The sequence below is a fragment of the Chiloscyllium punctatum genome, chromosome 34 (assembly GCF_047496795.1).
Source record: "Chiloscyllium punctatum isolate Juve2018m chromosome 34, sChiPun1.3, whole genome shotgun sequence".
In the NCBI taxonomy this organism is placed as follows: domain Eukaryota; kingdom Metazoa; phylum Chordata; class Chondrichthyes; order Orectolobiformes; family Hemiscylliidae; genus Chiloscyllium; species Chiloscyllium punctatum.
Window position 1 is genome coordinate 31,504,325 of NC_092772.1, and position 24,790 is coordinate 31,529,114.

The 24,790-nt window shown below is 55.9% G+C and overlaps 1 protein-coding gene and 1 pseudogene across 1 annotated transcript; one reads left to right on the forward strand and one right to left on the reverse strand.

Moving 5' to 3' along the window:
• Positions 1-10,529: 10,529 nt before the first annotated feature.
• On the reverse strand, positions 10,530-23,834 carry LOC140458707 (uncharacterized). The gene is made up of 3 exons (XM_072553370.1): positions 22,017-23,834; positions 20,989-21,066; positions 10,530-10,625 (listed from the first exon to the last, which is right to left on the reverse strand). The coding sequence occupies exons 1-3, from the start codon at positions 23,832-23,834 to the stop codon at positions 10,530-10,532; spliced, it is 1,992 nt and encodes a 663-aa protein (XP_072409471.1).
• A 111-nt stretch (positions 23,835-23,945) lies between these two features.
• The window catches only part of LOC140458708 (sodium/calcium exchanger 1-like), a 129,253-nt pseudogene continuing 128,408 nt past the window's right edge, over positions 23,946-24,790 (forward strand).

Consider the following 24,790-nt stretch of genomic DNA (forward strand, 5'->3'; position numbering starts at 1 on the left):
CCCCCCTCCAGCCCCTACACCCCCTCCCTATCTCTGTAACCCCTCCAGCCCCTACACCCCCTCCCTATCTCTGTAACCCCCTCCAACCCCTACACCCCCTCCCTATCTCTAACCCCGTCCAGACCCTACACCCCCTCCCTATCTCTGTAACCCCTCCAGCCCCTACACCCCCTCCCTATCTCTGTAACCCCCCTCATGCCCCTACACCCCCTCCCTCTCTCTGTAACCCCCCTCCAGCCCCTACACCCCCCTCCCTATCTCTGTAACCCCTCCAGCCCCTACACCCCCTCCCTATCTCTGTAACCCCCCTCATGCCCCTACACCCCCTCCCCATCTCTGTAACCCCCCTCCAGCCCCTACAACCCCTCCCTATCTCTGTAACCCCTCCAGCCCCTACACCCCCCTCCCTATCTCTGTAACCCCCCTCCAGCCCCTACACCCCCTCCCTATCTCTGTAACCCCCCTCATGCCCCTACACCCCCTCCCTCTCTCTGTAACCCCCCTCCAGCCCCTACACCCCCTCCCTATCTCTGTAACCCCCTCCAGCCCCTACACCCCCTCCCTATCTCTGTAACCCCCCTCATGCCCCTACCCCCCCCTCCCTATCTCTGTAACCCCCTCCAGCCCCTACACCCCCTCCCTATCTCTGTAACCCCCCCCAGCCCCCTACCCCCCCTCCCTATCTCTGTAACCCCCTCCAGCCCCTACCCCCCCCTCCCTATCTCTGGGGGTTGGGGGGGGGGTGGGGTTGAGGGGTCTCGGGGAGATTGGAGATACTCACCTTTGGTACCTTGGCGTAACTCCCCGTGCGGGTGTCCCTGATCACCCCGATATCCAACAGGTCCACCTCCTGGGGGGGGGTGGGGAGAGAAACGGAAGGGGAGTGGGGTGGTGAGAGAGGGAGGGGTACAGAGCGAAGTGGAGGGTGAGGATGTAGAGGTGAGAGATGGGGTGAGGGGGAGAGAGATGGGGTGAGGGGGAGAGAGATGGTGGAGGGGAGAGAGTGGGTAGGGGGAGAGATGGAGGGTGAGTCCGGGGGGGGGGGGGGGGGGACATTGCAGGTGAGATACAGGAACTTTGCATGAAACGTGATTTCCTCATCCCCCCCCCCCCCCCAACCAACACTCCCAGGACCGTGAAGGACAGTTTACCAAACCAGTAAGGAACGTCACTTCCTGCCCAGTGTTAGCCCTCGCTCACATCGGTGTCACCCTGAGATGGATCTGGTCACCATGACAACGTCCAATTCCTCATGGTCTCCAGGTCAGGGACCAACCCCCCCCCCCCCCCCTCCCAGAGAGTCACCCTCCCTCACTGAGGGACATCATCCCTCCCGGACTTTCCCCGGGTTTGGGGGGGGGTCTCCCTTCCTCCTTGACCCCTCCCGGAATGTCCCCGGGTGGGGGGTCTCCCTTCCTCCCTGACCTCCCCCCCGGTCTGTCCCCAGGTGGGGGGGTCTCCTTTCCTCCTTGACCCCTCCCGGACTTTCCCCGGGTTGGGGGGGTTCTCCCTTCCTCCTTGACCCCTCCCGGACTGTCCCCAGGTGGGGGGTCTCCCTTCCTCCCTGACCCCCTCCCGGACTGTCCCCGGGTGGGGTCTCCCTTCCTCCCTGACCTCTCCCGGACTGTCCCCAGGTTGGGGGAGGGGGGGGGTCTCCCTTCCTCCCTGACCTGTCCCACTGTGGGGTGCCCCTTCCTCCCTGACCCCTCCCGGAATGTCCCCGGGTGGGGTCTCCCTTCCTCCCCGACCTCTCCCAGACCATCCCCAGGGAGGCTGACCTTGGTCTGCATTATACCCCATTACCCTGGCCCCAATCCCCCAGGGACCACAAGTGGCACCGTCCTGACCACGGATGTGTCTTCCAACTGGGAATTTAAACAGAGCTCCATGTTCCCCCACCCCCAGCCCAGCCCAGCCCAGCGTTGGAAGCGGAAGAGATTGGCCGGATCAAGCAGGGGATTATGTCCAATTAGAATCGTAGATCCAACACATCTCCCAATGGGGGAAGGGGAGACACATTCAAATGAATCATGGGAGGTTCATAGAGTGGGTAAGGGGCAACAATGCACTCTGGGATACAGGAGGACCATGGAGGAGTGCACAATGGGTGATGGTGCCCTCTGGGATACAGGAGGACCATGGAGGAGTGCACAATGGGTGATGGTGCACTCTGGGATACAGGAGGACCATGGAGGAGAGCACAATGGGTGATGGTGCACTCTGGGATACAGGAGGACCATGGAGGAGAGCACAATGGGTGATGGTGCACTCTGGGGTACAGTGCCCTCTGGGATATAGGAGGACCATGGAGGAGTGCACAATGGGTGATGGTGCACTCTGGGATACAGGAGGACCATGGAGGAGTGCACAATGGGTGATGGTGCCCTCTGGGATACAGGAGGACCATGGAGGAGTGCACAATGGGTGATGGTGCACTCTGGGATACAGGAGGACCATGGAGGAGTGCACAATGGGTGATGGTGCCCTCTGGGATACAGGAGGACCATGGAGGAGTGCACAATGGGTGATGGTGCACTCTGGGATACAGGAGGACCATGGAGGAGAGCACAATGGGTGATGGTGCACTCTGGGATACAGGAGGACCATGGAGGAGAGCACAATGGGTGATGGTGCACTCTGGGATACAGTGCCCTCTGGGATACAGGAGGACCATGGAGGAGTGCACAATGGGTGATGGTGCACTCTGGGATACAGGAGGACCATGGAGGAGTGCACAATGGGTGATGGTGCACTCTGGGATACAGGAGGACCATGGAGGAGTGCACAATGGGTGATGGTGCACTCTGGGATACAGGAGGACCATGGAGGAGAGCACAATGGGTGGTGGTGCACTCTGGGGTACAGGAGGACCATGGAGGAGAGCACAATGGGTGGTGGTGCACTCTGGGGTACAGGAGGACCATGGAGGAGAGCACAATGGGTGATGGTGCACTCTGGGATACAGGAGGACCATGGAGGAGTGCACAATGGGTGATGGTGCCCTCTGGGATACAGGAGGACCATGGAGGAGAGCACAATGGGTGATGGTGCACTCTGGGATACAGGAGGACCATGGAGGAGAGCACAATGGGTGATAGAACATAGAACATAGAACAATACAGCACAGAACAGGCCCTTCGGCCCACCATGTTGTGCCGAACTTCTAACCTAGATTAAGCACCCATCCATGTACCTATCCAAATGCCGCTTAAAGGTCGCTAATGAATCTGACTCTACCACTCCCTCGGGCAGCGCATTCCATGCCCCCACCACTCTCTGGGTAAATAACCCACCCCTGACATCTCCCCTATACCTTCCACCCTTCACCTTAAATTTATGTCCCCTTCTAACACTCTGTTGTACCCGGGGAAAAAGTTTCTGACTGTCTATCTATTCCTCTGATCATCTTATAAACCTCTATCAAGTCACCCCTCATCCTTCGCCGTTCCAACGAGAAAAGGCCGAGAACTCTCAACCTATCCTCGTACGACCTACTCTCCATTCCAGGCAACATCCTGGTAAATCTTCTCTGCACCCTCTCCAAAGCTTCCACATCTTTCCTAAAGTGAGGCGACCAGAACTGCACACAGTACTCCAACTGTGGCCTAACCAAAGTCCTGTACAGCTGCAACATCACCTCACGACTCTTGAATTCAATCCCTCTGCTAATGAACGATAATATTCCATAGGCCTTCTTACAAACTCTATCCACCTGAGTGGCAACCTTCAAAGATCTATGTACATAGACCCCAAGATCCCTCTGTTCCTCCACCTGACCAAGAACCCTACCATTAACCCTGTATTCCGCATTCTTATTTGTTCTTCCAAAATGGACAACCTCACACTTGGCAGGGTTGAACTCCATCTGCCACTCCTCAGCCCAGCTCTGCATCATATCTAAGTCCCTCTGCAGCCGACAACAGCCCTCCTCACTATCCACAACTTCACCAATCTTCGTATCATCTGCAAATTTACTGACCCACCCTTCGACTCCCTCATCTAAGTCATTAATAAAAATTACAAACAGCAGAGGACCCAGAACTGATCCCTGCGGAACTCCACTTGTAACTGGACTCCAGGCTGAATATTTACCATCTACCACCACTCTCTGACTTCGACCGGTTAGCCAGTTTTCTATCCAATTGGCCAAATTTCCCTCTATCCCATGCCTCCTGACTTTCCGCATAAGCCTACCATGGGGAACCTTATCAAATGCCTTACTAAAATCCATGTACACTACATCCACTGCTCTACCCTCATCCACATGCTTGGTCACCTCCTCGAAGAATTCAATAAGACTTGTAAGGCAAGACCTACCCCTCACAAATCCGTGCTGGCCGTCCCTAATCAAGCAGTGTCTTTCAAGATACTCGTAAATCCTATCCCTCAGTACCCTTTCCATTACTTTGCCTACCACAGAAGTAAGACTAACTGGCCTGTAATTCCCGGGGTTATCCCTATTCCCTTTTTTGAACAGGGGCACAACATTCGCTACTCTCCAGTCCCCTGGTACCACCCCAGTTGCCAGTGAAGACGAGAAGATCATTGCCAACGGTACTGCAATTTCCTCTCTTGCTTCCCACATAATCCTAGGATATATCCCGTCAGGCCCGGGGGACTTGTCTATCCTCAAGTTGTTCAAAATGTCCAACACATCTTCCTTCCTAACAGGTATCTCTTCTAGCTTATCAGTCCGTTTCACACTCTCCTCTTCAACAATACGGTCCCTCTCGTTCGTAAATACTGAAGAGAAGTACTTGTTCAAGACCTCTCCTATCTCTTCCGACTCAATACACAGTCTCCCACCACTGTCCTTGATCGGACCTACCCTCGTTTCTAGAGGAATAATGGAATAAATATGTGATGGTGCCCTCTGGGATACAGGAGGACCACGGAGGAGTGCACAATGGGTGATGGTGCACTCTGGGATACAGGAGGACCATGGAGGAGTGCACAATGGGTGATGGTGCACTCTGGGATACAGGAGGACCATGGAGGAGTGCACAATGGGTGATGGTGCACTCTGGGATACAGGAGGACCATGGAGGAGAGCACAAAGGGTGGTGGTGCACTCTGGGATACAGGAGGACCATGGAGGAGAGCACAATGGGTGGTGGTGCACTCTGGGATACAGGAGGACCACGGAGGAGTGCACAATGGGTGATGGTGCACTCTGGGATACAGGAGGACCATGGAGGAGTGCACAATGGGTGATGGTGCACTCTGGGATACAGGAGGACCACGGAGGAGTGCACAATGGGTGATGGTGCACTCTGGGATACAGGAGGACCACGGAGGAGTGCACAATGGGTGATGGTGCACTCTGGGATACAGGAGGACCATGGAGGAGTGCACAATGGGTGATGGTGCACTCTGGGATACAGGAGGACCATGGAGGAGAGCACAAAGGGTGGTGGTGCACTCTGGGATACAGGAGGACCATGGAGGAGAGCACAATGGGTGGTGGTGCACTCTGGGATACAGGAGGACCATGGAGGAGAGCACAATGGGTGATGGTGCACTCTGGGATACAGGAGGACCATGGAGGAGAGCACAATGGGTGATGGTGCACTCTGGGATACAGGAGGACCATGGAGGAGAGCACAATGGGTGATGGTGCACTCTGGGATACAGGAGGACCATGGAGGAGAGCACAATGGGTGATGGTGCACTCTGGGATACAGGAGGACCATGGAGGAGAGCACAATGGGTGATGGTGCACTCTGGGATACAGGAGGACCATGGAGGAGAGCACAATGGGTGATGGTGCACTCTGGGATACAGGAGGATCCTTTGAACCAAATTGGGTTAGAAGATTGTTTAGGAACTTCCAACACGAAGTCGCTTCTCATAGCGATAACCCATTGATTCCCATCGATTACAGGTCAGTCCCCACCAATTACAAACCGGTACCCATCAATTACAGACCATTGATTACAGACTGGTCCCATGGATTAAAGACCGGTCCCCACCAATTACGGACCATCGATTACAGACCAGTCCCCATCGATCACAGACCGGTCCCCATCGATTACAGACAATCAATTACAGACCAGTCCCCATTGATTACGGACCAGTCCCAATCGATTACAGACCATTGATTACAGACTGGTCACATCGATTACAGAGCGGCCCCCATCAATTACAGACCAGTCCCCACCAATTACAGACCGATACCCATCAATTACAGACCAGTCCCCATCAATTACAGACCATCAATTACAGACGGGTCCCCATCGATTACAGACCATCAATTACAGACTGATCTCCATCGATTACAGACCAGTCCCCATCAATTACAGACCCATTGATTACGGACCGGTCCCCATCGATTACAGACCATCGATTACAGACTGATCCCAATCGATTACAGACCATTGATTACAGACTGGTCCCATCGATTACAGACGGGTCCCCATCGATTACAGACCATCGATTACAGACCAGTCCCTATCAATTACAGACCAGTCCCCATCGATTACAGACCATCGATTACAGACTGATCCCCATCAATTACAGAGCGGTCCCCATCGATTACAGACCAGTCCCCATCGATTATAGACCATCGATTACAGACCAGTCCCCATCGATTACAGACCGGTCCCCATCAATTACAGACCATCTATTACAGACCGGTCCCCATTGATTACAGGCTGATCCCCATTGATTACAGACCGGTCCCCATTGATTACAGACCATCAATTACAAACCGATCCCCATCAATTACAGACCGGTACCCATCAATTACAGACCATTGATTATAGACCGGTCCCATCAATTACAGACGGGTCCCCATCGATTACAGACCAGTCCCCATCAATTACAGACCATCGATTACAGACCAGTCCCCATTGATTACGGACCGGTCCCCATCAATTACAGACTGGTCCCAATCGATTTCAAACCATTGATTACAGACCATCAATTACAGACCGATCCCCATCAATTACAGACCATTGATTACAGACCGGTCCCATCAATTACAGACGGGTCCCCATCGATTACAGACCATCGATTACAGACCAGTCCCCATTGATTACGGACCGGTCCCCATCAATTACAGACTGGTCCCAATCGATTTCAGACCATTGATTACAGACTGGTCCCATCGATTACAGACCGGTCCCCATCGATTACAGACCATCGATTACAGACCAGTCCCATCGATTACAGACTGGTCCCCATTGATTACAGACCATCAATTACAGACCGGTCCTCATCAATTACAGACCGGGGTCCCCATTGAATACAGACACGTCCCCATCAATTACAGACCATCGATTACAGACTGGTCCCCATCAATTCCAGACTGGTCCCCATCAATTCCAGACCATTGATTATAGACCGGTTCCCATTGATTACAGACCAATCCCATCAATTACAGACCGTTCCCCATCGATTACAGACTGGTCACATTGATTACAGACCGATCCACACGGATATTGACCGGTCCCCGTCAATTACAGACCATCGATTATAGACCGATCCCCATCAATTACAGTCCATCAATTACAGATTAGTCTCCCATCAATTACAGACTGGTCCCCATCAATTACAGACCAGTCCCCATCGATTACAGACCGGTCCCCATCGATTACAGACCGATCCCCATCGATTACAGACCATCAATTGCAGACCAGTCCCCATCGATTACAAACCGATCCCCACGGATATTGACCGGTCCCTGTCAATTACAAACGATCGATTACAGACTGATCCCCATCAATTACAGTCCATCGATTACAGATCAGTCTCCCATCAATTACAGACTGGTCCCCATCAATTACAGTCCATCAATTACAGATCTGTCTCCCATCAATTACAGACAGGTCCCCATCAATTACAGATCAGTCCCCATCTATTACAGAACAATCCCCATCGATTACAGACCGATCCCCATCTATTACAGACCATCAATTACAGACCAGTCCCCATTGATTACAGACCATCGATTACAGACCAGTCCCCATCGATTACAGACCGGTCACCATCGATTACAGACCGGTCCCCATCGAGTACAGACCATTGATTACAGACCGGTCCCATCAATTACAGACTGATCCCCGTCGATTACAGACCATCAATTACAGACCGGTCCCCATCGATTACAGAACAATCCCCATTGATTACAGACCATCAATTACAGACCAGTCCCCATCGATTACAGACCATCGATTACAGACCAGTCCCCATTGATTACAGACCATCGATTACAGACCAGTCCCCATCGAATACAGACCATTGATTACAGACCGGTCCCATCAATTACAGACCGATCCCCATCGATTACAGACCATCAATTACAGACCGGTCCCCATCGATTACAGAACAATCCCCATCGATTACAGACCGGTCACCATCGATTACAGACCAGTCCCATCGATTACAGACCAGTCCCCATCGATTACAGACCAGTCCCCATCAATTACAGACTGGTCCCCATCAATTACAGACTGGTCCCCATCGATTACAGAACAATCCCCATCGATTACAGACCGGTCACCATCGATTACAGACCAGTCCCATCGATTACAGACCAGTCCCCATCGATTACAGACCAGTCCCCATCGATTACAGACCGGTCCCCATCGATTACAGACCGGTCCCCATCGATTACAGACCGGTCCCCATCGATTACAGACCAGTCCCCATCGAATACAGACCATTGATTACAGACCGGTCCCATCAATTACAGACCGATCCCCATCGATTACAGACCATCAATTACAGACCGGTCCCCATCGATTACAGAACAATCCCCATCGATTACAGACCGGTCACCATCGATTACAGACCAGTCCCATCGATTACAGACCAGTCCCCATCGATTACAGACCAGTCCCCATCGATTACAGACCAGTCCCCATCGATTACAGAACAATCCCCATCGATTACAGACCAGTCCCCATCGATTACAGACCAGTCCCCATCGATTACAGACCGGTCCCCATCGATGACAGGCCATCGATTACAGACAGGTCCCCATTGATTACAGACCGATCCCCATTGATTACAGACCATCGATTACAGACCAGTTCCATCGATTACAGACCGTTCCCCATCGATTACAGACCGGTCCCCATCGATTACAGACCGGTCCCCATCGAGTACAGACCAGTCCCATCGATTACAGACCGGTCCCCATTGATTACAGACCGGTCCCCATCGAGTACAGACCATTGATTACAGACCGGTCCCATCAATTACAGACCGATCCCCGTCGATTACAGACCATCAATTACAGACCGGTCCCCATCGATTACAGAACAATCCCCGTCGATTACAGACCGGTCACCATCGATTACAGACCAGTCCCATCGATTACAGGACAATCCCCATCGATTACAGAACAGTCCCCATCAATTACAGAACAGTCCCCATCAATTACAGAGCGGTCCCCATCAATTACAGACCAGTCTCCATCGATGACAGGCCATCGATTACAGACAGGTCCCCATCGATTACAGAGCCGTCCCCATCGATTACAGACCAGCGTTTACAGACCGGTCCCCATCGATTACAGACCACCGTTTACAGCCCGGTCCCCATCGATTACAGACAGACCCCCATCGTTTACAGACTGGTCCCCATCCATTGGGATCCATTGGGATTGTGGGCGGTGGGAGTGAACGGGAAGGGGTTTGGGTCCATTGGGATTGTGGAGAGTGGGAGTGAACGGGAAGGGGTTTGGGTCCATTGGGATTGTGGGCGGTGGGAGTGAACGGGAAGGGGTTTGGGTCCATTGGGATTGTGGGTGGTGGGAGTGAATGGGAAAGGGTTTGGGGTGTGTGTGTGTGTGTCTCCCCCTTTCCCGATGTGAAGCAGCCTTGTAACCATTGAATATTCCCCCAGTCCCACCCTTGACTGAGTGGAATGTGCTCTCTGGGGGAGAAATAGAGTTGTTGATTGGTCGCGCAGTGTTGCTGGATTTTTGGAAACTGTCTTTAAGTTTTTTATGATATGTGGTCTAAATTTAGCAGCATCCCCTAAGCAAGCAGTTGACCTTTAACATCCCAACCCCTCTCCTCCTCCTCCAGCTGGTATTTGCAGCTGGGACAATGTCCTTTCTCGGAGACTGAGAATCTCAGGGCCTGGCTTTAGGCCAAGCCTTCCCTCTGGGCCTCATCTCTCTCTCTCTCTCTCTCTTTCTCTCTCTCCCTGGGGAACATTATCTGATCAAACTTCATCCCAGTAAAACTGTCCTCCCTCTCTCTCTCCGTCTCTCTCTCTCTCTCACTCTCTCTCTCTGCTCTGACACACATGTTGTCAGATATTTGCATGTGGTTACTGAGGTCTCTGTGTTATTTTATAAATTGTGTTTTAATGATTTCCCATTTAGATAGTTGAGATTTATTTCCGCGTCTTGTTTATGCGTTTCTGTGGCATCGCCTCTTGCAAGTTTTATTTTCATTCGAGGAGTCTTTCCTGCTCCCCCTGGTCCTCCACTATCCCAGGATGCTTTGGTCGTGGAGGCCACGTTATGTGTGAATGTCTGGTAGAACTTGAGTCTAACTCCCATCTGGGAGACATCACAGGCAGGGGTTGGTCGCCTTATGTCTGGGGGCTGGTCTGTAATTGATGGGAACCGGGCTGTAAATGATGATCTGTAATCGATGGGGACCGGTCTGTAATCAAAGGGGACCAGTCTGTAATCCCCTTCCCGTTCACTCCCACCGCCCACAATCCCAATTGAACCCAAAACCCCTTCCCGTTCACTCCCACCACCCACAATCCCAATGGACCCAAACCCCTTCCCGTTCACTCCCACCGCCCACAATCCCAATGGACCCAAACCCCTTCCCGTTCACTCCCACCGCCCACAATCCCAATGGACCCAAACCCCTTCCCGTTCACTCCCACTCCCCACAATCCCAATGGACCCAAACCCCTTCCCGTTCACTCCCACCGCCCACAATCCCAACGGACCCAAACCCCTTCCCGTTCACTCCCACCCTCCACAATCCCAATTGAACCCAAAACCCCTTCCCGTTCACTCCCACCGTCCACAATCCCCATAGACCCCAACCCCTTCCCGTTCACTCCCACCGCCCACAATCCCAATGGACCCAAACCCCTTCCCGTTCACTCCCACCGCCCACAATCCCAATGGACCCAAACCCCTTCCCGTTCACTCCCACTCCCCACAATCCCAATGGACCCAAACCCCCCCTTCCCTTTCACTCCCACCGCCCACAATCCCAAAGGACTCAAACCCCTTCCCGTTCACTCCCACCGCCCACAATCCCAATGGACCCAAACCCCTTCCCGTTCACTCCCACCGCCCACAATCCCAATGGACCCAAACCCCTTCCCGTTCACTCCCACTCCCCACAATCCCAATGGACCCAAACCCCTTCCCGTTCACTCCCACCGCCCACAATCCCAATTGACCCAAACCCCTTCCCGTTCACTCCCACTCCCCACAATCCCAATGGACCCAAACCCCTTCCCGTTCACTCCCACCGCCCACAATCCCAATTGAACCCAAACCCCTTCCCGTTCACTCCCACCGCCCACAATCCCAATTGAACCCAAAACCCCTTCCCGTTCACTCCCACTCTCCACAATCCCAATGGACCCAAACCCCTTCCCATTCACTCCCACCGCCCACAATCCCAAATGACTCAAACCCCTTCCCGTTCACTCCCACCTCCCACAATCCAAATGGACCCAAGTGACTGCTAGGGTGTGACTTTGTCGGTGGAGGAGGAGGGGTTGGTGATGGTGAAGTGTTTGGATTCGGGGCCTAGTCCGAAGGCCTCGTTGCCCAGAATTTCTCAATGCCGTTCGGGAATGAGGAAATGTGATTTCAGTGAAAGTCTCTCTCGTTTTCTCTCTCTCTTTTTCAGCGTGTGTTGTCCTGCCCCACTGAGCTATGCAAACAGACTTTGCTCTGTGGGCAGCAGGCCAGGCTTAATGAGTCTGTGTGAAACAGATCACAGATTGTTGCTAATCTCTGTCAGATGCTCAACAATCTGAAACCTGAGTGAGTGACAGGGGTTCGATTTACCACCTACCAGACGGAAAATCTCTCCCCACCTTTAACCTGGCCCAGATCGATAGGACAGTGAAGGCAGCGTTTGGTATGCTTCCCTTTATTGCTCAGAGTATTGAGTACAGGAGTTGAGAGGTCATGTTGCGGCTGTACAGGACATTGGTTAGGCCACTGTTGGATTAGTGTGTGAAATTCTGGTCTCCCAGCTACAGGAAGGATGTTGTGAAACTTAAAAGGGTTCAGAAAAGACTTACAAGGATGTTGGAGGATCTGAGCTACAGGGAGTGGCTGAACAGGCTGGGGCTGTTTTCCCTGGAGCGTCGGAGGCTGAGGGATGACCTTATAGAGGTTTACAAAATTATAAGGGGCATGGATAGGGTAAATAGGCAAAGTCTTTTCCCTGGGGTAAGGGAGTCCAGAACTAGAGGGGCATAGGTTTAAGGTGGGAGGTTTAATCTAGACTGTGCTAAGATTCTCACTGGAGACCAGCTAAGAGGATGTTGTTTGGATAGCTGGCAGGAACTCGATGGGCCAAATGGCCTATTTCCACACTGTAGGGATTCTATGAAACAGATAATCCAACATCCCATCCATACCTAACCCTGAAATTCCTGTGTCTAATCCACCCTAACCTGCACATCCCTGGGCACTATGGGACAATTTCCCATGGCCAATCCACCCTAACCTGCACATCCCTGGGCACTATGGGACAATTTCCCATGGCCAATCCACCCTAACCTGCACATCCCTGGACACTCTGGGACAATTTCCCACGACCAATCCACCCTAACCTGCACATCCCTGGACACTATGGCACAATTTCCCACGACCAATCCACCCTAACCTGCACATCCCTGGACACTATGGCACAATTTCCCATGGCCAATCCACCCTAACCTGCACATCCCTGGACACTATGGGACAATTTCCCACGGCCAATCCACCCTAACCTGCACATCCCTGGGCACTATAGGACAATTCCCCATGGCCAATCAACCCTAACCTACACATCCCTGGGCACTATGGGACAGTTCCCCCTGGCCAATCCACCCTAACCTGTACATCCCTGGGCACTATGGGACAAGTTCCCACGGCCAATCCACCCTAACCTGCACATCCCTGGGCACTATGGGACAAGTTCCCACGGCCAATCCACCCTAACCTGCACATCCCTGGGCACTATGGGACAAGTTCCCACGGCCAATCCACCCTAACCTGCACATCCCTGGGCACTATGGGACAAGTTCCCACGGCCAATCCACCCTAACCTGCACATCCCTGGGCACTATGGGACAAGTTCCCACGGCCAATCCACCCTAACCTGCACATCCCTGGACACTATGGGACAAGTTCCCACGGCCAATCCACCCTAACTTGCACATCCCTGGGCACTATGGGACAATTTCCCACGGCCAACCCACCCAAACCTGCAGATCTTTGGACTGTGGGAGGAAACCCGCACAGACACGGGGGGAGAATGTGCAAACTCAGTGCTCACCACTGAGCCACCGTGCAGACCCCAATGTCCGGCCGTAACTCCCAGTTCCCTCGTCCATCCAAGAAGCCAATCTGCTCTCAGTCTCCCTCACTCCAGAAGGGGTGTATCATCACTGGGTCCTCCCTGGGTTCAAATCCCCCTTCAGGGCAGAGGGTGGGACTGGGAATCTATTCTTTTTAACAAAAATCTGGAATGAAGAGTCGGAAAATCCAATCTGGTTCACTCATGACCTTTCAGGATGAAAGCCACCCCCCCCCTCCAGCAGTTGACGGGCTGAATGGCCTGTCTCCCTGTGGGAGATGACTTGGGAAATGGGCGGGAAAGAGAAAGAGAGAGAGAGACAGAGACAGAGAGAGAAAGAAAGAAAGAAATAGGGGAAGGGGCAACAGGGGAACAGAGACAGGGGAACAGAGACAGGGGACAATCCATGCAGCGGCAACTGATGGACCGAATGGCCAGCTCCCAGGCCAGTGTTGGGAGGGTTTGTGGGGGTTAGTGGTCGCGGGGAGGGGAAGAGTTGAGAGGGTCCAGAGACCCTGGGAGACAGGGACGGGGGAAGGGGGTGATAGGTGGTGGATGGAGGACGGAGTGAGGGAGGGGAGAGAGAGTGGGAGGGGAGAGAGAGTGGGAGGGGAGAGAGAGTGGGAGGGGAGAGAGAGTGGGAGGGGAGAGAGAGTGGGAGGGGAGAGAGAGTGGGAGGGGAGAGAGAGTGGGAGGGGAGAGAGAGTGGGAGGGAGAGAGAGTGGGAGGGGAGAGAGAGTGGGAGGGGAGAGAGAGTGGGAGGGGAGAGAGAGTGGGAGGGGAGAGAGAGTGGGAGGGGAGAGAGAGTGGGAGGGGAGAGAGAGTGGGAGGGGAGAGAGAGTGGGAGGGGAGAGAGAGTGGGAGGGGAGAGAGAGTGGGAGGGGAGAGAGAGTGGGAGGGGAGAGAGAGTGGGAGGGGAGAGAGAGTGGGAGGGGAGAGAGAGTGGGAGGGGAGAGAGAGTGGGAGGGGAGAGAGAGTGGGAGGGGAGAGAGAGTGGGAGGGGAGAGAGAGTGGGAGGGGAGAGAGAGTGGGAGGGGAGAGAGAGTGGGAGGGGAGAGAGAGTGGGAGGGGAGAGAGAGTGGGAGGGGAGAGAGAGTGGGAGGGGAGAGAGGGAGAGAGAGAGTGAAGGAGCGAGGGAGCGTGGGAGCGTGGAGAGAGAGGAGAGAGGGAGAGAGCGTGGGAGAGAGGGAGAGTGGGAGGGAGGGAGAGTGGGAGGGAGGGAGAGTGGGAGGGAGGGAGCGTGGGAGGGAGGGGGAGCGTGGGAGGGAGGGAGCGTGGGAGGGAGGGAGCGTGGGAGGGAGGGAGCGTGGGAGGGAGGGAGCGTGGGAGGGAGGGAGCGTGGGAGGGAGGGAGCGTGGGAGGGAGGGAGCGTGGGAGGGAGGGAGCGTGGGAGGGAGGGAGCGTGGGAGGAGGGAGCGTGGGAGGGAGGGAGCGTGGGAGGGAGGGAGCGTGGGAGGGAGGGAGCGTGGGAGGGAGGGAGCGTGGGAGGGAGGGAGCGTGGGAGGGAGGGAGCGTGGGAGGGAGGGAGCGTGGGAGGGAGGGAGCGTGGGAGAGAGGGAGCGTGGGAGAGAGGGAGCGTGGGAGAGAGGGAGCGTGGGAGGGAGGGAGCGTGGGAGGGAGGGAGCGTGGGAGAGAGGGAGCGTGGGAGAGAGGGAGCGTGGGAGAGAGGGAGCGTGGGAGAGAGGGAGCGTGGGAGAGAGGGAGCGTGGGAGAGAGGGAGCGTGGGAGAGAGGGAGCGTGGGAGAGAGGGAGCGTGGGAGAGAGGGAGCGTGGGAGAGAGGGAGCGTGGGAGAGAGGGAGGCGTGGGAGAGAGGGAGCGTGGGAGAGAGGGAGCGTGGGAGAGAGGGAGCGTGGGAGAGAGGGAGAGTGGGAGGGAGGGAGAGTGGGAGGGAGGGAGAGTGGGAGGGAGGGAGAGTGGGAGGGAGGGAGAGTGGGAGGAGGGAGAGTGGGAGGGAGGGAGAGTGGGAGGGAGGGAGAGAGAGTGGGAGGGAGGGAGAGAGAGTGGGAGGGAGAGAGAGTGGAGGGAGGGAGAGAGAGTGGGAGGGAGGGAGAGAGAGTGGGAGGGAGGGAGAGAGAGTGGGAGGGAGGGAGAGAGAGTGGGAGGGAGGGAGAGAGAGTGGGAGGGAGGGAGAGAGAGTGGGAGGGAGGGAGAGAGAGTGGGAGGGAGGGAGAGAGAGTGGGAGGGAGGGAGAGAGAGTGGGAGGGAGGGGGAGAGAGTGGGAGGGAGGGGGAGAGAGTGGGAGGGAGGGAGAGAGAGTGGGAGGGAGGGAGGGAGAGTGGGAGGGAGGGAGGGGAGAGTGGGAGGGAGGAGGGAGAGTGGGAGGGAGGGAGGGAGAGTGGGAGGGAGGGAGGGGGCGTGGGAGAGAGGGAGGGGGCGTGGGAGAGAGGGAGGGGGCGTGGGAGAGAGGGAGGGGGCGTGGGAGAGAGGGAGGGGGCGTGGGAGAGAGGGAGGGGGCGTGGGAGAGAGGGAGGGGGCGTGGAGAGAGGGAGGGGGCGTGGGAGAGAGGGAGGGGGCGTGGGAGAGAGGGAGGGGGCGTGGGAGAGAGGGAGGGGGCGTGGGAGAGAGGGAGGGGGCGTGGGAGAGAGGGAGGGGGCGTGGGAGAGAGGGAGGGGGCGTGGGAGAGAGGGAGGGGGCGTGGGAGAGAGGGAGGGGGCGTGGGAGAGAGGGAGGGGGCGTGGAGAGAGGGAGGGGGCGTGGGAGAGAGGGAGGGGGCGTGGGAGAGAGGGAGGGGGCGTGGGAGAGAGGGAGGGGGCGTGGGAGAGAGGGAGGGGGCGTGGGAGAGAGGGAGGGGGCGTGGGAGAGAGGGAGGGGGCGTGGGAGAGAGGGAGGGGCGTGGGAGAGAGGGAGGGGGCGTGGGAGAGAGGGAGGGGGCGTGGGAGAGAGGGAGGGGGCGTGGGAGAGAGGGAGGGGGCGTGGGAGAGAGGGAGGGGGCGTGGAGAGAGGGAGGGGGCGTGGGAGAGAGGGAGGGGGCGTGGGAGAGAGGGAGGGGGCGTGGAGAGAGGGAGGGGGCGTGGGAGAGAGGGAGGGGGCGTGGGAGAGAGGGAGGGGGCGTGGGAGAGAGGGAGGGGGCGTGGGAGAGAGGGAGGGGGCGTGGGAGAGAGGGAGGGGGCGTGGGAGAGAGGGAGGGGGCGTGGGAGAGAGGGAGGGGGCGTGGGAGAGAGGGAGGGGGCGTGGGAGAGAGGGAGGGGGCGTGGGAGAGAGGGAGGGGCGTGGGAGAGAGGGAGGGGGCGTGGAGAGAGGGAGGGGGCGTGGGAGAGAGGGAGGGGGCGTGGGAGAGAGGGAGGGGCGTGGGAGAGAGGGAGGGGCGTGGAGAGAGGGAGGGGGCGTGGGAGAGTGGGAGAGAGGGAGGGGGCGTGGGAGAGAGGGAGGGAGGGAGGGGAGGGTGCGAGGGGAGCAGGTTGACCACATTTGAGGGAAACCCTCCGAAGTGCTGAGAATTGTCTGTTGGTGCTTTCACATTCACTTCCTCTTCGTCTCCCTCCCTCCTCGGTCTGGGGGAAACGGTCAGGAAACAGCAAACCACAGAGCCAGGCCTCAGAGACACAGCGGGCCCCGGGGGACAGAGAAGGGGTGGGGGGTGGGGGTGGGGGTGGGGGGGGGGGTGGGGGCACCAGGAGTTCACACAGACCAGGCCCCAATACCACCCACACTGACACGGCCTCACCGCAGGGAGGGGGGTTACAGAGATAGGGAGGGGGTGTAGGGGCTGGAGGGGGTTACAGAGATAGGGAGGGGGTTACAGAGATAGGGAGGGGGTTACAGAGATAGGGAGGGGGTGTAGGGGCTGGAGGGGGTTACAGAGATAGGGAGGGGGTTACAGAGATAGGGAGGGGGTGTAGGGGCTGGAGGGGGTTACAGAGATAGGGAGGGGGTGTAGGGGCTGGAGGGGGTTACAGAGATAGGGGGGGGGGGGGGGGGGGGGGGGGGGGGGGGGGGGGGGGGGGGGGGGGGGGGGGGGGGGGGGGGGGGGGGGGGGTGTAGGGGCTGGAGGGGGTTACAGAGATAGGGAGGGGGGGTAGGGGTAGGAGGGGGGTTACAGGGATAGGGAGGGGTGTGGGGGCTGGAGGGGGGTTACCGAGATAGGGAGGGGGTGTAGGGGCTGGAGGGGGTTACAGAGATAGGGAGGGGGTGTGGGGGCTGGAGGGGGGTTACCGAGATAGGGAGGGGGTGTAGGGGCTGGAGGGGGTGACAGAGATAGGAGGGGGTGTACAGCTGGAGGTAGAGAGGGCTAGTGGATAAAGAGTTAAAGTCTTTGGGCAGAGAGAGGGAGAGCGAGAGCGAGTGTAAAAGGGGCTGGATCCTGGGTTCGGACAGAAGACAGATCAGGGTCTGGAACATTCTGTGGTGTTTGTAAATTCTCTGAGAATCCTGGTCTTGTGGAATGAGAATGAGGACGGGGTGTTGAGCTGCTTGGCAATGGTCCATCCTCTATGGGTCTGAGTGAGAATCTGTCAGAGAGAGACTGTCTGTGAGTGTGAGGGTGAGGGTGTATGAGTGTGTCTGTCTGTGAGTGTGTCTGTCAGTCTGTCTGTGTGTGTGTATTTGGGGGTGTATGTGCGTGTGTGGGGGGGGGAAGGTGTGTGGGGAGGGTGTGTGTGTGTGTGTGTATGTGGGGGTGAATGTGCGTGTGTGGGGAGGGTGTGTGTGTGAGAGAACGTGTGTATGCATGTGGGGGTGTGTGTGTGTGGGGGGGGGGAGGTGTGGGGGTGTGTGTGTGTTTGGGGGTGTATGTGCGTGTGTGGGGGGGAGGAGGGTGTGTGTGTGTGTGAGAGCACGTGGGGGGGTGTGTATCTGTGTGTCTGTGAGTGTGTGTGTGTCTGTGAGTGCGAGTGTTTGTGTGTGTGCGTCTCTGTGTGTGCGTGTGCGTGTGAGTGTCTCTCTGTCTGTGTCTGTGTGTGTGTGTCTGCTGAAGAGCAGATATTGGCTCGGACATTATCTCGCCCTCCCCCTCAGAGCTGGAGGAGATTAATGACTCAGCCCGACACCAACTCTCTATAAGGAACATGAACACAGCACATCTCCAACTCGGTACTGCATCACTCTGCACCAACCCTCAGTACCCCAGGACGCAGACCCAGACAGAGAGACAGGGGCAGAGAAAGTGGGGAGGGGGAAGAGAGAGAGACAGATTGAGGTGTGGGGAGAGAGAGACAGAACGAGGGAGGGAAAGGGAAAGGGAGAGAGAGAGACGGGGGGGGAGGGGAGAGAGAAAAGGGGGGGGGGGAAGAGAGAAAAGGGGGGGGGGAGAGAAAAAGAGGGGGGGAGAAGAGAGAGAAAGGAGGGGAGAGAGAGAGAGAGAGCGAAAGAGGGAGGAGAGAGAGAGAAAAAGAGGGGGGGGGAGAGAGGGGGGAGGGAGAGGGAGAGAGGGGGGAGGGAGAGGGAGAGAGAGGGGAGGGAGAGAGAGGGGAGGGAGGGGGAGGAGGGAGGGAGAGGGAGGAGGAAGGAGGGGGAGGAGGGAGGGAGAGGGAGGGAGAGGGAGGAGGGAGGGAGGAGGGAGGGAGGGAGGGGAGGGGGAGGGAAGGAGGGGGGGAGGGAAGGAGGGGGAGGGGGAGGGGAGGGAAGGAAGGGGAGGGGAGGAGGGGAGGGGAGGGGGGGAGGGGAGGGGAGGGAGGGGGAGGGAAGGGAGGGAGAGGGGAGGGAGGGGGAGGGGAGAGAGAGAGAGATAGGGAGGGAGAGACGGAGGGAAGGAGAGGGTGCGAGGGAGAAGGGGGCGAGGGAGAGGGGGAGAGGGAGGAAGGGAGGAGAGAAAGGGGAGGAGAGATTGGGGGGGGGGGGGGGGAGAAAAGACAGACAGAGCGAGACACAGATGTCGAGAGAGGGGGAGTGAGATTCCGAGAGGTAGTGAGAGTGCGGGTGGAGCTAGTCGGATTGTCTGGGCTTGTCTGAGACAGGCAGCCTCAGGATCACTAAGAGACTGACTCCCTGCAGAGGGGGGGGGTGAGGGAAACGGACTGTTGGATTGCTGTTTTTGCCCCTTTCACTGTCTCTCACAGGCAAAACCCAAGGAGACACTGCTCTCCCTATCTGTTGCAGGACTGTCCCAGCCCAGGGCGTTCTGTCCTCCCACAACAGGCCACAGAGATAGACACCCTTCCGATTACACCCATCTTTAACCACAGTGACAAACACCACTCAAACATTAACCCTTCCCCTGCTGAATAAACCCTGACTCTGTAAGGTGACACAGTGAGTGACCCTTACCCTGCTGAATAAACCCTGACTCTGTACGGTTACACAGTGAGAGACCCTTACCCTGCTGAATAAACCCTGACTCTGTACGGTTACACAGTGAGTGACCCTTACCCTGCTGAATAAACCCTGACTCTGTACGGTTACACAGTGAGTGACCCTTACCCTGCTGAATAAACACTGACTCTGTACAGTTACACAGTGAGTGACCCTTACTGTGCTGAATAAACCCTGACTCTGTACGGTTACACAGTGAGTGACCCTTACCCTGCTGAATAAACACTGACTCTGTACGGTTACACAGCGAGTGACCCTTACCCTGCTGAATAAACACTGACTCTGTACGGTTACACAGCGAGTGACTCTTACTGTGCTGAATAAACACTGACTCTGTACGGTTACACAGTGAGTGACCCTTACCCTGCTGAATAAACCCTGACTCTGTACGGTTACACAGTGAGTGACCATACCCTGCTGAATAAACCCTGACTCTGTACGGTTACACAGTGAGTGACCCTTACCCTGCTGAATAAACCCTGACTCTGTACAGTTACACAGTGAGTGACCCTTACCCTGCTGAATAAACACTGACTCTGTACGGTTACACAGTGAGTGACCCTTACCCTGCTGAATAAACCCTGACTCTGTACGGTTACACAGTGACCCTTACCCTGCTGAATAAACACTGACTCTGTACGGTTACACAGTGAGTGACCCTTACCCTGCTGAATAAACATTGACTCTGTACGGTTACACAGTGAGTGACCCTTACCCTGCTGAATAAACCCAGACTCTGTACAGTTACACAGTGAGTGACCCTTACCCTGCTGAATAAACCCTGACTCTGTACGGTTACACAGTGAGTGACCCTTACCCTGCTGAATAAACCCTGACTCTGTACGGTTACACAGTGAGTGACCCTTAGATACAGAATAAAGATCCCTCTACACTGTCCCCCACCAAACACACCCAGGGACAGGGACAGCACAGGTTAGATACAGTGTAAAGCTTCTTCTACACTGTCCCCCAAACACCCCCAGGGACAGGGACAGCACGGGGTTAGATACAGAGTAAAGCTCTCTCTACACTGTCCCCCAAACACCCCCAGGGACAGGGACAGCACGGGGTTAGATACAGAGTAAAGCTCCCTCTACACTGTCCCCCAAACACCCCCAGGGACAGGGACAGCACGGGGTTAGATACAGAGTAAAGCTCCCTCTACACTGTCCCCCAAACACCCCCAAGGACAGGGACAGCACGGGGTTACAGGCCATTCCTACTTACATTGTTCTGTCCGGTCCAGTACAGGAAGAATCCCTGTGGATCCACCCGGAGTGTCACCAGAGTCCTGCTCACCGGGTCCTGAGACAAACACAAACGGGATTGGGACCAAATTCTGCCACAGATCCAGGAACAGAAACACTGCCCCCAGAGGCTCCTCCAGTAAAGGCACCAGCTCGTGCCCAGGGGACCCCACATCCCCCTCTGGGAGACCCTCAATCCCATCCCAGTGTCAGTGAGGAATTCAACCATGTGAGGCATCGCCTGACCCTGATGTTTTAACAATCTCCTGGAGGGTCAGTGCCAAGGGAGGGGGGTCTCTGACACAGGAACAGGAGACCATTCAGCCCCTCCTCCTCCAGCCTGTCCCACAGGAACAGGAGGCCATTCAGCCCCCCCTCCTCCAGCCTGTCCCACAGGAACAGGAGGCCATTCAGTCCCCCCTCCTCCAGCCTGTCTCACAGGAACAGGAGGCCATTCAGTTCCCCCTCCTCCAGCCTGTCCCACAGGAACAGGAGGCCATTCAGTCCCCCCTCCTCCAGCCTGTCCCACAGGAACAGGAGGCCATTCGGCCCCTCCTCCTCCAGCCTGTTACACAGGAACAGGAGGCCATTCAGCCCCCTCCTCCTCCAGCCTGTCCCACAGGAACAGGAGGTCATTCAGCCCCCTCCTCCTCCAGCCTGTCCCACAGGAACAGGAGGTCATTCAGCCCCCCCTCCTCCAGCCTGTCCCACAGGAACAGGAGGCCATTCAGGCTCCCCTAAAAGGAGCAGGGGGTCCCTGACTGACCCAACCCAGGGAACAGGGTGTGCTGCTGAAGAGTGAGAACAAGCCCCAGGCCAGCACAGGGATAGTCCTGTCCCCACATGCACAGCAAGACTCCGTTGCTGGGGCTGTATGGGGGAGGGGGCCTTGGAAGTGGTGTCACTGCCTGAGTCATTGAGCAACGATTGATCACCCAGAGATGGTTCCTGAGTGTGACAGAGAGCTGGCTGTAACAAAACACACACCGCCATCCCTGCTCAACTCACCGGGCCCTGTCTGTGGGGGGGTGTCTGAGAGAGAGTCTGTGTGTGTGTGTGAGTGAGTGTGTGAGAGTGTGAGAGTGAGTGAGGTGTGTGTGAGTGAGTGAGTGTGAGAGAGAGAGAGATAGAGGTAGATAGAGAGAGACAGACAGTGTGTGTGTGTGTGTGTGAGTGAGTGAGTGAGTGTGAGAGAGAGAGAGAGATAGAGGTAGATAGAGAGAGACGGACTGTGTGTGTGTGTGTGTGAAAGAGTGTGTGTGTGAGTAAGTGAGGTGTGTGTGAGTGAGTGAGGTGTGTGTGAGTGAGTGAGTGTGAGAGAGAGAGAGATAGAGGTAGATAGAGAGAGACAGACAGTGTGTGTGTGTGTGTGAGTGAGTGAGTGTGAGAGAGAGATAGAGGTAGATAGAGAGAGACGGACTGTGTGTGTGTGTGTGTGTGTGAGAGAGAGAGAGTGTGTGTGTGAGAGAGTGTGTGTGTGAGTAAGTGAGGTGTGTGTGAGTGAGTGAGGTGTGTGTGAGTGAGTGAGGTGTGTGTGAGTGAGTGAGTGTGAGAGAGAGAGAGATAGAGGTAGATAGAGAGAGACGGACCGTGTGTGTGTGTGTGTGTGTGTGTGTGAGAGAGAGTGTGTGTGTGTGAGTGAGTGAGGGGTGTGTGTGAGTGAGTGAGGTGTGTGTGAGTGAGTGAGTGTGAGAGAGAGAGAGATAGAGGTAGATAGAGAGAGACGGACTGTGTGTGTGTCTGAGAGAGAGTCTGTGTGTGTGTGGTGTGTGTGTGTGAGAGTGAGTGAGTGGAGTGTGAGAGAGAGAGAGAGAGAGAGATATGGAGGTAGATAGAGAGAGACGGACTGTGTGTGTGTGTGTGAGTGTGTGTGTGTGAGTGAGTGAGTGTGAGAGAGAGAGATAGAGGTAGATAGAGAGAGACGGACTGTGTGTGTGTCTGAGAGAGAGTCTGTGTGTGTGTGTGTGTGTGTGTGTGTGTGTGTGTGTGTGTGTGTGTGAGAGTGAGTGAGTGGAGTGTGAGAGAGAGAGAGAGAGAGATATGGAGGTAGATAGAGAGAGACGGACTGTGTGTGTGTGTGTGAGTGAGTGAGTGTGAGAGAGAGAGAGAGATAGAGGTAGATAGAGAGAGACGGACTGTGTGTGTGTGTGTGTGTGTGAGAGAGAGAGTGTGTGTGTGAGAGAGTGTGTGTGTGAGTAAGTGAGGTGTGTGTGAGTGAGTGAGGTGTGTGTGAGTGAGTGAGTGTGAGAGAGAGAGAGATAGAGGTAGATAGAGAGAGACGGACTGTGTGTGTGTGTGAGAGAGAGTGTGTGTGTGTGAGTGAGTGAGGTGTGTGTGAGTGAGTGTGAGAGAGAGAGAGATAGAGGTAGATAGAGAGAGACGGACTGTGTGTGTGTCTGAGAGAGAGTCTGTGTGTGTGTGTGTGTGTGTGTGAGAGAGTGAGTGAGTGGAGTGTGAGAGAGAGAGAGAGAGAGATATGGAGGTAGATAGAGAGAGACGGACTGTGTGTGTGTGTGTGAGTGTGTGTGTGTGAGTGAGTGAGTGTGAGAGAGAGAGATAGAGGTAGATAGAGAGAGACGGACTGTGTGTGTGTCTGAGAGAGAGTCTGTGTGTGTGTGTGTGTGAGAGTGAGTGAGTGGAGTGTGAGAGAGAGAGAGAGAGAGATATGGAGGTAGATAGAGAGAGACGGACTGTGTGTGTGTGTGAGTGAGTGAGGTGTGTGTGAGTGAGTGAGGTGTGTGTGAGTGAGTGAGTGTGAGAGAGAGAGAGATAGAGGTAGATAGAGAGAGACAGACTGTGTGTGTGTGTGTGTGTGTGTGTGTGCATGAGTGTGTGTGTGTGCGTGTGTGTCTGTACCCCAGTGAGAGTCGGTGACGGTGGGGGAGCCCTGGGAGTGTGGGGTGAGAGAACGGTGAGGAATCTTGCGAAACGATCGAAATGGTTTGTTTTCAGGTGAAGCTGTCATTGTGGGGGAACCTGTTGGTCTACATACCAACCAGCAACTTGTCTGTGTACACACAGACAGAGACTGTAACACTGTTCCTCATACAGTCTGCTGGGGGAGGGAGAGGGAGAGGGGGGAGAGAGACAGCACGTCCAAGAGTGAGGGGGAGAGAGTGAGGGAATGCGGGGGTGGGGAAGAGGTGACAGAGAGTGAGGGGCTGAGGGTCACAGAGAGAGAGAGAGGGAGAGAGAGAGAGATGGAGGAATAGGGAGATGGGGAGAGGGGATGAGGAGATGGAGAGAAAAGGAGCATAGTCAGTGGAGAGAGAGACAGAGAAGTGGGAAGAGACGGGTAGATTTGGAGGGGGAGGATAGGGTATTTGGAGAGGGCAGAGACCATGGAGGCTGGTGTATATGGAAGAGACAAAGGGAATTCCTGATCTCCAGGCTCCAGGCAGGTGGAGACATGGCTCCCAGTAGCAGAGAGATGGGAATCAGGGGATATTCCAGAGGCTGGGATTGGGTGAACTGTCACATCTCCCTCATCACTGTGACCACTGTCTCACTCCATCTCTCCCACCAGCCAGGACCCTTCAATGACAGTGAATCCCTGTCCACTCCATTATTGCAGAGGGTGGTTTATAAGGCTCAGACTGAGTGACACACAAAGGGGTCAATGATGGTGACAGGACAGACTGCACTGCTCAGAGATATCAGTGAGTTCCTGCAGACCCCCACACCGCAACCCCACACAATCCCCATGGACCCAAACCCCTTCCCGTTCACTCCCACCCCCCACAATCCCCATGGACCCAAACCCCTTCCCGTTCACTCCCACC

What these genes read in the sequence shown, in the direction of transcription:
- LOC140458707 (XM_072553370.1), bottom strand. Translation starts at nt 23,834, where the DNA reads ATGCACACACACACACACACACACACACACAGTCTGTCTCTCTCTATC. An exon ending in CCCCCCACAGACAGGGCCCG is followed by an intron (nt 21,067 to 22,016) that starts GTGAGTTGAGCA and finishes TGTTTGTCTCAG; the next exon opens with GACCCGGTGAGCAGGACTCT. An exon ending in ACTGGACCGGACAGAACAAT is followed by an intron (nt 10,626 to 20,988) that starts GTAAGTAGGAAT and finishes CTTTGATTACAG; the next exon opens with ACCGGTCCCCATCGATTACA.